This window comes from Myotis nattereri (assembly GCF_964212035.1).
Source record: "Myotis nattereri genome assembly, chromosome: 2".
NCBI lineage: Eukaryota > Metazoa > Chordata > Mammalia > Chiroptera > Vespertilionidae > Myotis > Myotis nattereri.
Window position 1 is genome coordinate 25,378,383 of NC_138076.1, and position 14,961 is coordinate 25,393,343.

Consider the following 14,961-nt stretch of genomic DNA (forward strand, 5'->3'; position numbering starts at 1 on the left):
AATCCTCTCACAGGTTCTTTAGGAAACATGTTTAAGGATATTTGTCACAGCACTGCTTTGGTTAGTCAGGTGCTGGAAGCAATCTAAATATCCAACCCTGAAGTGATCAAAAAAATCAAAGTATGACAGATGCTCACCATGGAAGGTTGTGCAGCATTTTGGAAGCAAGAGATTAGATACAGGTGTAGGATGGTTCTTAGAAACATACTGCTGAATGAAATCGCAAGATAAGAATGAGATTCACATCACAACACCATTTATACGCATTAAAGTTACATGCCTACTCTGTGCATAATGACTGCCTTCCAAAGAGTACAATATGGAAAGGCAGGAAATGCACATTTGCAGTGGAGAAACCTGGCAAATGCTATCTAGAACAGCGGTTCTCAACCTGTGGGTCGTGTCCCCTTTGGGGGTCAAACGACCCTGTCACAGGGGTCGCCTAAGACCATCGGAAAACACATATATAATTACATATTGTTTTTGTAATTAATCACTATTCTTTAATTATGTTCAATTTGTAACAATGAAATTAGGGGTCACCACAACATGAGGAACTGTATTAAAGGGTCGCAGCATTAGGAAGCTTGAGAACCACTGATCTAGAAGATCAGGATCAGTCAACGTCATCAATGATTAATCATGTTGATAACAGTACCCTTGATATGATGTGACCAGTATAGCACTTTAGCTCTGTGATCTTCCCCTCCAAGAATGCATAAGCCCAGCCTAATAATAATTAAAAAATCAAACAAATCTCCACTGGGGCCATTCTACTAAATACCTGACCAGTAATCCTCAAATTTTTTCAATGTCATCAAAGACAAGGAAAGTCTGAGGAATTGTCACAGAGGAGCCTCAGGAGACCTAATGGCTAAATGTAGTGTGGAATCCTGGGTGGGAACCTCAAACAGAAAAGGACATTTGGTAGCATTAAGGAAATCTGAGTACAGTACAAGCGTCACCCTTTAAAATGTATGTTATATAACAATGCATCAATGTTGGTCCATTAGCTCTGACAAATGTACCATACTATTGCAAGATGTGAACAGTAGGGGAAACTGGGTCAGGGTACTTAGAAATGCTGTTCTATGTTTGTAACTTTTCTGTAAGTCTAAAACTAGACTAAACTAAAAATTATTTTAAAATATACATGTCCACAAAGCAATACACATTAAAGCACTGTATAGAAATAATAAATGTTTACCTGTGAGGATGCAGAAAGGATGAGCATGAGGAGTAGGGATAAATGGGAAGAAGACCCCAACCTTCTCATGTTATAGAAGGAAGAACTAAACTCTGGAATGGGGTGAGTGACTTAGCTAAGATTGTACTTTATCACCCAGGCCTTCTGACCTGGAGTACACATACTCAAAGCTCTTTTCATAACTCAGGCCTGCTCTGCCTGCTCTGAGGATAAGCTAAGCGGGGATTCACTTCTCAGAAATTTAGCAGGTGAGCCAAAAAAAAAAAAAAAAAAGAACTTTCCCATGAAGTAGAAAAAGAACATGTTGCTTTGAGCTTTACATCAGGGGTGGGGAAACTTTATTCTGCCCGGGGCCATTTGGATATTGATAACATCATTCACAGGCCATACAAAATTCTCAACTTAAAAGTTAGCCTGCCATAGTTAGTCAAACATTTAATTAACTTACTCCTAATGCCTTGGAAGGGCCAGACCAAATGATTTCGAGGCCTCACCTCTGCTTTACAGCAAATGATGGTACCCTGTAGGACTCCCCACATTAAACACGGAGGCTTGGCTCTAGGGCCACAGAAAATGGGACAGTAAAATAAGGTGCACTGTTTAGGGCCAAACCTGGAGAAGCTTCATTTTCAGAAAATAGCCTTATTAACAGTAAGTTAATAGCTACAAGGAAGTAATGAAGGCCGGAATGGGTAGGCTTCATTTCTTGAACCAGAAGACGAGGAAACTTCTCAGTTCAGGGGCAAAGTTCATGACGACGAGGCCAGAAGAGGAGGAGGAATATGTGCGGCAGGGATAGAAAAGAATTTTGTTCTATTTTTCCTATTTTCTTAGCAAAACATAAAACTTTCCAACTGCCTGTAGGTTGTTCAAGGTAAAGAAAAGGTCTCTTTTCACATTTGAATTAGTAGAGAGAGGACATAAGAAACTGTCGAGCAGCTGGCACAGTATTGCGAAAGACCATCCCAGAGGCCAAAGAGAGCTGAAGGAGTGGGCATGGGACACAGGCACAGGAGGGGACACATGGGGGCTTCCTGATGAGGTGCAGTTATTTCTTTATGTGGTCCGCAGGGAAACTGGTGGAAATCAGAGTCAGAAAAATTCTACTCAAAATTAAATCATCTCAGGAAAAGCCTAAAGAAACCAACTCAATTTTCAAATCACAAAGGGGAAGAACATGCTGTCCTCAACACCTTCTCCAAACATCAGAAGACACGTAGGCAAAGAAAGACACATGGCTTAGATGAACACCAACCCGCCACTTGGGTCTTTAGCTTTTAAGAATCCCTGTGGGCTAATATCTTAAAAAAATCAACAAGCCCAGATGGCTCAGTAACTGCGAGGCCAGAAATGCATATGTTTCCAAGTGGATGCTGGGAACGGAGAGCTGGAAGGAAAATGGTCTCTGTCAATCATCCATCAGGACAGGCGGGGATCTGAAATGCAACTGAAGTGTGCTTCACCAAACAAGTGTTCACAGGGGAAAAGTCTTTTTTCTACCAGAGTTTTATCAAGGCTACCAAGAAGTTATGGGTCAATCCAATAAATACGCCTTTATAAATTATGATACATTTGTATAATGACAATCTACACCACAATTAAATAAAAATGGAGGGCATAGCTATCGCCATTTGTGAAAAATATGTTAACAAAAAAATTAAATTGTATCTATATGCAGAGACTATTTCAAACATGAGTTTCACCTGAGAAGGAGAACTGGGTATCTGAGAAACAAGAATCGGTGGGAGTATACAAAGTGTACATTGTTTTATACTTTTTGAATTTTGAATCATATGAATTTACGGCCTCTTCAAAAATTGTTAAAATAAAAGGATTAAATAGTTTACATTTATACCCCACTACTTTCTTCTAAGACAGTGGTTCTCAACCTTCCTAATGCCGCGACCCTTTAATACAGTTCCTCATGTAGTGGTGACCCCCGACCATAAAATTATTTTTGTTGCTACTTCATAACTGTAATTTTGCTACTGTTATGAATCATAATGTAAATATCTGATATGCAGGATGTATTTCCATTGTTACAAATTGAACATAATTAAAGCATAGTGATTAATCACAAAAACAATATGTAATAATATATATGTTTTCCGATGGTCTTAGGCGAACCCTGTGAAAGGGTCATTCGACCCGCAAAGGGGTCGTGACCCACAGGTTGAGAACCGCTGTTCTAAGACTTTAAAAAGATATCAGAATGTATCTACATCTAATACAAAAGAATAAAATAAATAATTGAGAGATAATAAATTTAAAATAAAACAGGGGAAGGTAAGTAAAATCCAGAGGTAAAGTGAATGCGATAAGTGTGTACACAGAATCCTGTCTAGTAGCTGGACATGGCCATGAACTTGGTGGCTAAAGCCTGCAAGAAACATGATCAGAGAACCAAGTGCCTGTAATGAACCGGCCTCTCAGGAAAGCTCTTGTAAGGGAGATCAAAGAGACATTTCTCTCAGACATCCATCTTTCAAAGACCCTGATACCAAAGACATGTCCTCAAACACAGCTCGCAGGTGTAGGGCCACTCAGAGGTTGCTCTTGGGCCGTCTGAGGGAGGAGCAAGCAGACTATTCACCACCCAACAGCCACAGAGCTCAAGGCCTGAGAGATGGGAAGGCTGGGCCAAAGAACCAGCACAGAGAAGGAACCTGCAAACCAGACACGCCACTTAGTATGCGGGCTCCCAACTCCAATTGGAATCTTTGTGCTTCGCCAATGAAGTCTCAGAAAAAGAGAGAAAACCCCAAACTGATAGCATATTATCCCTTATCAGATCATGTCCCTCTATGGCACTGTAATGAAATAGGCACCAACTTCACAGTAGTCCAGACACTTGATTTCCAAAGTTGTTTTAAGGTTCATTTGCCAAGACTACTCCCTCTGGGAATCACCTGTCTTTCTCTTTCTTCTCCAGCCCAGCTCCCCATCTTCATCATCCCCAAAGCAGGTCCTAATTGCCATGGCCCCTGCAGTGTCACACAGGGGCGGTGCACAGAGACAATGCTGTGTGCTCACCAAACCTGTGGGTGAGCACCCAACCTCCTGGGCACCCAGCCAAGCCACATTTCCCAGCCTCTCCTACAGTAAGAAGGAAACACATGATTAGTTCTGGTCAGTGGGATGTGGGTGGATAAAATGTTGCCACTTCCAGGTCTGGCCCCTAAAATGTACTGCACGATCACCCACATCACCTGTCAGTCCTCCAGGGACCAACTGAATTTTAATACAGCAATGTCAGGAGCAAAGACGGGGGAGCCTCTGTCAGCTTGAGTCTTAAAGAATTATGCGGCACAAAATCCCCCTCTGCTAACTCACAATGGGCTATACTATGAGCAAGAAATAAATTTTTATTTATTTTTATTTCTAAAATGCTGAGACTGTTTGTTACCAGTTAGCCTACTTTGTCGTAGAAATTGGGGTTCTCCCATAACATAATACCTGAATATTTGACACTAGCTTAGTAGATGGATAGTAAGTGGGGAGGGTACACATAGAGCAGATCTAGGCTACAAGATGGCAAAATACTGGCAAAACTATTGCCTATAATACTGTGGAAGTTGGATCGTCTGCCTACTGAGCTTATAGTTCTGGAATCGGATGATTCTGTGGAAGGTGATGGCTATGGTTCTAAAAAGAGCTAAAAAAAAAGGGGGGGGGATAGGAAAAAAAGAACACATGGATGCATGTTTTTTTGTTATTCATTATCTTTCGGTGATGTTTGTTCAGTTTTTTAAATGAAAGAATCAAAGAACGATAATGTACCACTGGCACATTAGCAGAGGACAATAAAATAAAATAGTTATTCCAGAAATATGGGTCTTAGAGAGCTGGAAAAGCCAATGTGCCAATAGCTTCCAGTCACCAACACAAAAGAGATGTCATTTTAAAGGACACTGTAACTTGAAGACACAGTGAGACTTTTCAGTTATACATTGTAGCTCAGGCCTTTGGCAAAATTTAGATTAATGATGTGGTCCTTCCACCTACTTTTAGATAACCTCAAGGAGGCCACCATTAAACTGAAAAATAGAGTGGGGCACAGAGGTAAGGAAGCAATAAAATAAACAGCCTTGAAAGTGTGTCTAGGAAAGAACTGCATGGTTATGACATAATGGTGCTTTCTGAAAAAAAATTAATCAAAAGCCTTCTATCTTGTTGAGAGAATTATATTACTAAAGCAGTTATGCTCTTGAATTAGAAAAGCATTGAATATGCAGCCAGTCTTAAATCAATCTCAGGCAGGGAGTGGGCTATACATGCTGGCAGCCTAGGGCCCAAGATCCATTTCAGATGTGGCAAGGAGAGTGGACAAGGAAGCACAATAAATGTGTACAGCTGGAGGGCTGAGCCAGGGCTCACTGAGAAAAATAAACAAGGAAGTCCTTCCCAGAGAGGAAGATCGGAACCTATTGGGGGAACTTCCCTGACTTTCTGGAAAGATCATCTTCGCAATGGGTGCCCTACAAGATGCCAAATTTGCTATGAGTCAATGATTACTCTTTGTCTTCTTGTCTTCCTTTCTCTGAATGGGAAATGTTACCACTACTGATCTAAAGTGTACGGGGAGGAGAGGTGATCTTTCTCTTTTGTTCATAGGTTGCTGAACCAAAAGGAATCACATCCACATTAGTGAATGGGTAAAACTTGACCGTTGTCCCTTGGAGAGTGGATGTGTGCGCCCTATGGGTTGAAGAAAAAAACGAAATGGGTGTTTGATGACTAGAGGGATAGATGGTGGCAGAAATGATCCTATGCGTTTGTTCAACCCATTTCATTTTCCCACACATTTCCCAACTTCCCATGCAGTTAGGTGGGACTATGTGATTGAATTCTAGCCAAGGGAAAGATTTGGCCTGGCTCCTAAAAATCCAGTGAAAAACATAATTTGTTCTCAGCAAATGAGAAATCATGACACAGAGCATACTCTACCCACTCGTAATCAATGAACATTGAACACACACAGCACCTGACAAATGCTCTTAGTCAAAGTGTATATTGTCTAAAGTTGAATGTGTTCTTCAGCTTACTGTTGTTTATTTCACTGAAACCTCTCTATGAACCATTCATTTATGTGTTGCAATGAACTATTTTGACTAATTATAGTTGATAAAAGGTAAAATGAATAGACCTGCTAAAATAAAACAACACAACATTTAAGAAGAGTTAAAAATTTTATAGATGCTCGATTCTTTAATGAAATGATCTAGAAACAGAGGCAATCAGAAATAGATTGCTAATCAGCTTACCAATAACCCACAACCTTCAGACCAACTAGAAATAGATTGGAGTCCTCTGACATTATGAATGGTAACAAGAATTGCTTTAGGCTGGGTAAATGCACCAATAATTATATTAATAGCATCTGGAAGAAGTTAGGCATGTCATAAGTGCAAGAGATTTTTTTTAAAAAAAAATATGTTTTTATTGATTTTTAGAGAGAGAGGAATGGAGAGGGAGAGAGAAAGAGAAATGTCAATCAGCTGCCTCCCGGGGATTCAAGCCTGCAACTCGGGCATGTGCCTTGACCTGGAATAAAACTGGTGACCTCTTGGTGCATGGGTCGATGCTCAACTACTGACCCACACTGGCCGGGCTATAAGAGATTTAAAAATACTAAAATAGCAATTTCTACAGTACAATGAAAAGAAGCTATCATCACAGGAATCCTGATATAAAGCTCTGTTATTGTTCTCACCCAGTTAATGCTTGCATCTCCAGTAGCACATGCCTGCTATACCCAGGATAGGTGTGGACCCAATGAGCCATGACAGTGCTCAAGTCCATTTAATGTAGTCCCTGGCAGGACTAATGAGCTGCAGAAACACAAATTGTGTTTATAAACACAAATCTCATACATGGGAAAGGAGGTGTACAGCCTACATGCTTACTCAGTCAGTTAGAAAAAAGAAAAAAAAATGCAAAGTTGAGAGGAAGGTGTGAGAGACCAAGGGAAAGAAGACATTTGAGGCATTAAAGTACCAGAAAGTTATGACACTTTAATCAGCACATGTTTAATCAGCACACTGAATTTTCACCTTGTCTCTACCCACAATGTACTTATACTCCGTCTATCATTAAAGAGACCAGAGAATGCACTTTGGCTATTCTCCTGGATTAAGAAGAAAGCTGGGTAAGGCTAACATTCTTTTGGAAGGCAGTCAAAACAAGTGAAAGAGGAAAACCTAGCTCAGTAGGACCAATGTGCTTGCCGCTGAAGGATGACCGATACTGGAGTCTGCCATTCGCTGGTGAGCTAACGAGCTTCATTTACCAGGATTGACATTACTTCAAGATTCAGATATGTGGGAAGGATTTCTCACCAGTTTAGAGAACTGCCTTTCCAATAACTACAAAACCATCACTTATACCTTGAAGGTCAGCTCCCAAGCACAGATTGACTCCTAATGTATACCAATGCATCTTCTGGCTCATCAATGCTCCCATTAAACTTGACCCACTGCTTTCCTCCTCTGGTCCCACCCCCAGCCTCTTCATAAACCTCCAAGGGTCAATGAGCAACAACCATGGGCAAAGCTCTGTGGTGGGTGCTGTGGAAATAAGTGAAAAAACTCAATGCATGACTCCTCTCTGCCCTCAGGAAACTTACTATCTTTTTCAGAGGTGCCAGGATAACTGAGTCACTGATTTCACAAGGAACAATTAATTCCACACATGGCACAGCAACACAAGGGATATTAAGGTTTACAAGAAAGGGGTAAGCAAAAGAGGTGGGCACATTTATGGCTGGCTTCATTGGGCCTGCCTAACAAGAGTTTTCTCTTTCCTTCTAGATCTGCTCATTCACCTGCTTCCTTCTTCACTGAAAAAAATAAATAAATAAAATAAGTAAAAAATTTCCCTGTTGCCGAAACCGGTTTGGCTCAGTGGATAGAGCGTCGGCCTGCGGACTCAGGGGTCCTGGGTTCGATTCCGGTCAAGGGCATGTACCTGGGTTGCAGGCACATCCCCAGTGGGAGATGTGCAGGAGGCAGCTGAACGATGTTTCTCTCTCATCGATGTTTCTGACTCTCAATCTCCCTTCCTCTCTGTAAAAAATCAATAAAATATATTTTTTTTAAAAAAAATTTCCCTGTCCTTTTGGTTTCATTTCGCATGGTCTACCCTACCCTGTACAAATCCTCTTCTTCCTACATGCCAAAAATTCACTCCTTCACTCATGCAATCAACTCTTTCCCTTTGCAAAAAAATTATTCTTTAGCACTTGAAACTACAGCAAACTACTCAAGTGGCTTCACTGCCTAACCTCTATAACATTCAGGCATTCTTTTTTAAAAATATGTTTTATTTATTTTAGAGAGAGAAGAAGGGAAAGGGTATATAGACAGAAACCTCAATGAGAGAGAAACATCAATGGGATGCCTCCTGCACACCCCTACTGGAAATCGAGCCTGAAACCTGGCCATGTGCCCTAACCGAGCATCAAACTGGTGACCACCTGGTTCATGGGTCAATGGGTAACTACTCAACCACTGAGCCACACCGGCCAGGCCCAGGCATTCTTATTTGAAAGCCTGCTCTTCCCTTCTGTGTTTCTATCTACTTGTTTTATAAATTCAGACTATTCATCCAGTGAGCAGAGGTAACATTTAATTATAGTTTCCACCAAAACATTAACACATTAGTAATGCTTAGCAAGTAAGAAAAATAATAATGCCTGACATTTCCCTTTTTTTTCTTCCATCTCAGTACTTTATATGCAAAAAGAGATTTTTAAAGTATAGCATGAACGGGTTTGGTCCATTAGATATATATTATGTTTTTCTGTCCTATACAAAGGTTCAGCCTTTTAAATGGGGCATGCAGCTATTAGCCATTAACCCATCTGCTATGTTTTTCTCTCCTGCTCTGGAGGACTGACATACTAGTCTCATGGCATAGGTCACATCAAAAGCTGTTCTTTTCACAATACACCTAGACCACAAACAATGGACTATCATTCAGAAATGCTCAATTATACTCTTACTAGAGGCCCAGTGCACAAGATCCGTGCATTCGTGGGGGTCCCTCAGCCTGGCCTGCACCCTCTCGCAGTCCAGGAGCCCTCACAGTCTGAGAACCCTCCGGGGAATGTCCGTTAGACATCCTTAGCACTGCCATGGAGGCAGGCAGGAGAGGCTCCTACCACCACTGCTGTGCTCACCAGCCATGAGCCCAGCTTCTGGGCTTCTGGCTGAGTGGTGCTCCCCCTGTGGGAGAGCACTGACCACCAGGGGGCTCTTCCTGCATTGAGCATCTGCCCCCTGGTGGTCAGGTCAGGGCGTGTCATAGCAACTGGTAGTTCCACCATTCAGTCAATTTGCATATTACCCTTTTATTATATAGGATGCTCCCAAATGCCTAAGAAACTCACGAGAATCCAAACACCCCTTCTCTTTATGCTCTGACCTTACCCTACGTATACATTCTCCAACTCCCTCCCTTCCCTACACAAATCCTCCAGTCCAGACAACCAAGCCTCCTCAGTGTTTCTTGGAGATACCAACACCTCTCATTCCAGCAACCCCTATACTTAACCCATCCATTGAGGCCTAGAAAATTCATGACATTCCCCACAAATCTTTCTTGACCATAATAGCTCTTGGTAATCACTCACTTTTTTGAATTTGGCGTATGCAGCTATATGAGAAGTTAACAGCACAATGTAGTATATATCAGAAAGCCAAATGGGCAGAAGAACTACTATTCTGTTTATAATAAAGTAAATCAGCAGGCAGCAGAATTCTACAGATTATGTTCTCAGTATCACACACATATTTATACCACACTGACTTATTCATGGCTTTTCCTTCTAATGAATTTATGATCTTCTTGTGGGCAGAGACTATGTCTCATACAGAAATAGTATGAGAACCCCCTGTCATAACTAGCACTAATAGTTCTGGACATGCAGAAAGTACACAGTGGCTTGTCAATGATTTGCTCCATAGGGAAGCTAGGAATATTACGTGGTTGAACTGAAGAATAAAATCATTCTAAAGCAATACATCGGTGATAGAACATTGAGAATAAGTATGCCATTTTCAGTGATTTGAGTGGGACTTTGGACTCATAGAGACCCACTCTATATGCAATTTCAGCAGAGAGAATGTGGTGAAGGGAGGGGAGAGATTAATAGACTAGAGTGTCAGTTCTCAAATGGCCTTTAAAATTACCTAATGGAAGCCATCCTTTTAGAGATGAAGAAGTCCTGGGAAGTCTCCTAACTGAAACTGGAAGACCAGCTGCATCCCATGAGGTGGCCAAGTCCTGGCTGTGCCCTTTGCACATGCAAGGCAGCTTTGCAGAAAGAACACACGAGCCATCTCTCACTGAAGGAAGTGCCTCACCTCTGCCTGGAGGCGGGGAGTGAAACATCATTCAGAGTTCCCATCCATGGTTAATGGGAATGCATTTAATGTTGTTTTAATGATGTGTAACATTGTTAATTGCAGATCTATTATAATTGCTTTCTTTTCTTTTTCTCATCCATGCTACATGAAATAAATACTAACACATCCTCTAAACAATTACAAGAGTACAGTGTGGTAACAAGAAAACTTTGAGTTCAAATAACTAAACCCTTCACTGAGCAGCTAAAATATTTTTCCTCTAAAAAAATATTTTTAATTTCTTCAATTTTCTGACATTACTTTTTTAGCTCAGGGAATGAAAAAGCAGGGCTGGACATTATCACCAAGATATTTTTATAAACAAACACTGACTGTGCATCTATGATATACAGGCATAGTTCCAGGAATTACAGAAGATCAAATGAATAAGATTCTGTTTCTGTACTCAAGAATTTAGTGAAATGATTAAAAATGAACATAAAATGTCTAGTAAAGGGAGAACATAAAGGACTATTAAAAAAGCTATGGAGTTTCAAAGAAAAGACAAATTCCCCGATTTTGCTTAATTGGGGGAAATCAAAGGAATAAAACCATGTGTGTTTATAAAGCAAAATCCACAGAAATTAGGAAGTTCTTAATTTCAAAAGATAGATATCTTCCATATTATATAATTCTTTAAAATACACATTTATTTCTAACATTCAATTGCCTATTGACAAAAGAATATGCTTTTTTCATAGATGCTACATTTTTAGTTTTCTCCAAAGACCAAGTTTTATTTGTCTTCAACAAAATATTACTACAACAGAGTTAATAATGAAAAACAATATAATTTTGCATGTGTGGCACACTTTATAGCTTCCAAAGCATTTGCACAAATACTCTTTCAATAGGCCTCATTGGATTGCCACAAAACCCTGAGGGGTACATAGGGTCAGCTTATTGTGATTCTGGGTTTGTAAATGTGCATGTTATTATTATTATTATTTTTATTGTGCACAGAGGATTCTGAGGCTCAGATGAGTTTTATGAGTGACAGTGACAACTAGCATTTGTCAGACTCATCAGAAAAAATGAAAATTTCTGGCTAAGCTGTCCAATCTAAAATTACATACAAATTATTACACTTGAAAACTAAATGGTTCTGGGAAAGTTGGAAAGCCACATGCAAAAAAATAAAAAATAAAAACCTAGACTATAGTTTGTCCCCACGTATAAAATTAACTCAAAATGGATCAAAGACCTAAATATAAGATCTCAAACAATAAATGACATAGAAGAAAACATAGGTACTAGTCTATGGACCTTGGTCTTAGATAAGTTTTTATGAATTTGACCCTAAAGGCAAAGGGAGTAAGGCAAAAATAAATGAGTGGAACTATATCAAATTAAAAAGCTCCTACACAGCAAAAGAAACTGCCAACAAAACAAAAAGGCAACCAACCTAATGGGAGAAGAATTTGCAAACAACAGCTCTGACAAAGGATTAATATCCAAAATATATAAAGAATTTCTACAACTCAACACCAGACAAACAATCCTATTAAAAAATGGCAAAAGACCTGAACTGAGACTTTCCCCAAGAAGGCATACAAATGCCCAAACAGGTATATGAAAAGATGCTCAACTTCTCTAGCTATTAGGGAAATGCAGATCAAAACTACAATGAGATACCGCTTCAAACCTGTTAGAATGGCTATTATCAATAAGACAAGTAATAACAAGTGCTAGAGAGGTTGTGAAAAAAAAGGGAGCCCTCATTCACCGCTGGTGGGAATATAAACTGGAATAGCCACCATGGAAAACAGCATGGAGGTTCCTCAAACAATAAGAATAGAGTTACCATGTGACCCAGCAATCCCTCTTCTGGGTACTTACCCCAAAATTTTGAAAACATTTATTCACAAAGATATATGCACCTCTATTTCCATTGCAGCATTATTCACAGTGGTCAAGACATGGAAACAATCAAAGTGTTTTTGAATAGAGGACTGGATAAAGAAAATATAGTACATATATACAATGGAATACTACTCAGCCATAAGAAAAGTAAAATACAGCCATTTGCAACAACATAGATGGACCTTGAGAATGTTATGCTAAACAAAGTAAGTCAGTCAGGAAAAGCCAAGAACCACATGATTTCACTCATATGTGGGATATAAAACTGAAAATCACAGACATAGACAACAGTATGGTGGTTACCAGAGGGAAGAGGAAAAGGGGATAGGAAAGGGAAAAGAGGACCAAATATATGATGATGGAAGATGATTTGACTTTTGGTGGTGGGAACACAATGCAATATACAGATCATGTATCATAAAAATGTACACTTACAACCATATAAACATATTAATCAGGGTCACCCCAATAAATTTAATTTTTTTAAAAAAAAGAAACACCACGTTGCTGCTGGTATATGTTCTCTTAAAAAACAAACATGCCCTGGGCAGCACTAGGCATCTGGGGGCCCAGCTTCCCCTTTTCTTCATGCATGGCCCCTTGTTCCCTCCTCAGACACTGGCCACCCTCTCTTCTCTCATCTTTCCTTCCCAATCAATCATGGAAAGGCAGCCATTTGTTCTTCCACCCTAAAGAGCCAAAGGCACTGAATTATGTCCTTCAAGAGTATTTTGGCTTTAAAACTTTGTTATCACTCTGCAGGGGAAGTCTTTCAGCTGATAAGCACATTTAGGGCAGCAGCCACCAGGTGGAAGGAGTTTGGTACTGAGCCAGGATGTTGCCATGTTTCCCTGCCGTGAGGAACAAAGGGCCTCAAGCTTATCTTCAGGGTCAATAAAGAAAAGAGAAGCTGGCACCAATGCATCCTGCCTTGTGTCCCTGCAAAGAACTTCAGGGATGAGCAATGACAGATTTAACAAGCAGAGAAAACCCACTGAGTCTTGAGGGGCCAAGGTACAAAGAAAATAAAAACATCTGGGAAGCAGCCAGGGGCTGAGAATGATTTCCCCAGCCCTCCCTCCCAACGTCACACACCCACATTGCTCCTGGCCTGAGCTCAGACTACAAAGGTGCAAGCCCTGTGGTTCTTAAAATCTCCCCAACTACATAAAGGGGAACCCTCAAGTCCTGCCACCACGACCCATGCTACTCTTTCTTCCATTTGGAAACACTGAGTGGGAAAAGCAGTCCTTACCTCGTAATGGGCCACGCGCTGAGATTCAGATATCAGTTGTGCACTGCACACCTTGCAGTAACTGTCTGTGAATAAATCCTGGTCGATATCGGAGGACTTCATCAGGCTAAAGGAGAACCAACAGAAGATAAAAATGAGTTCACTGCTTTGATGTTTACATAAGACCTTGACTGTGTGGAAAAGCCAAGAGCATAGTAACAGACCCCATGATGGCAACAGTGGAGAAGCACACTAAATCTTTGATGTTGCCATTTTGAATAACCATAGTAAGTTTATAATTTTCTCATAAATTCCAAATAGGGTTGCTGGTACTTTCAAAAAGGAATTCCAACTTTAGTTTTCTCTGTTTGAGAAATCAGACTTATATCTAATGCACTAATTGTCAAGGAATTATAGAAGAGGATATTTTCACATATGGCTTTATGTTAACAAAAGATGGCATTTCATATACCCAAGAGTAGGAAATAGGTTAAATGAATTTTGATGCATCCACACACTAGAATATTGGGTGATTCCCCAAATCTATATTCAAATCAAATCCTTTTTAAAAGAATATTTCATGAAATAAAAAGTTTACCATTGTCAACAATAGAGGTTTATAAATCAATATCAATTTGAATTTGTTTTCAAATATGTATAGGTACATAGAAACATTCCAGGAAGTTTTAACAAAATTTTAACAGCACTTATTTTTGAGATATTATAGACAATTGCCTATGTAATTTTCTTTAATTTTAAATTGTCTACAATGATCATGTAATACAATTTTGCTTTGTCAAGAGCCTTATGATCAATATGAAACCTAATTTTGAGTTTAACTGCTATACTTTGAAAGTTCAAAAAGAAAATCTGACTGATCTATAACCTATACTTTATAAAATATGGAGTCCTCACCATTCCTGCTGACTTTTCTACCCGTAGGTTGCTGAAATTCATAAAGTCCACCTTCACTATTTCATACCACAGTTGAGACCACAAAGGTATGTATAAACATAATCTCAAATTCCAAACCCCAAATCAAAATGCACCCAAGGGTCTAAAGCTTGTGAAAGTGACTTGGCAGAAAGGTGTCTTATAGCAGCTAAAGGGTAATGTTACTGCCCTGGAAGCATACACCAAGGCATCAGAAGGTTTTCCTCCAGCCCACAAATTTGCTTTTTTTTTACCTCCTACCTGTCAGGTGAAAAGTAAGGAGTGTGCCAGACAACATGTGGTATGGAGAGGCAAGA

At 39.9% G+C, this 14,961-nt stretch overlaps 1 protein-coding gene across 2 annotated transcripts in view; it reads right to left on the bottom strand.

Moving 5' to 3' along the window:
- The window catches only part of ZMAT4 (zinc finger matrin-type 4), a 330,204-nt gene that overhangs the window by 246,349 nt on the left and 68,894 nt on the right, over positions 1-14,961 (bottom strand). For both annotated transcript variants that reach the window (XM_081084533.1, XM_081084532.1), the window contains one exon: positions 13,733-13,838. In XM_081084533.1, coding sequence (XP_080940659.1) covers positions 13,733-13,834 — 102 coding nt within the window. In that variant the 5' untranslated portion in view covers positions 13,835-13,838. The remainder of the gene's footprint in view (positions 1-13,732; positions 13,839-14,961) is intronic.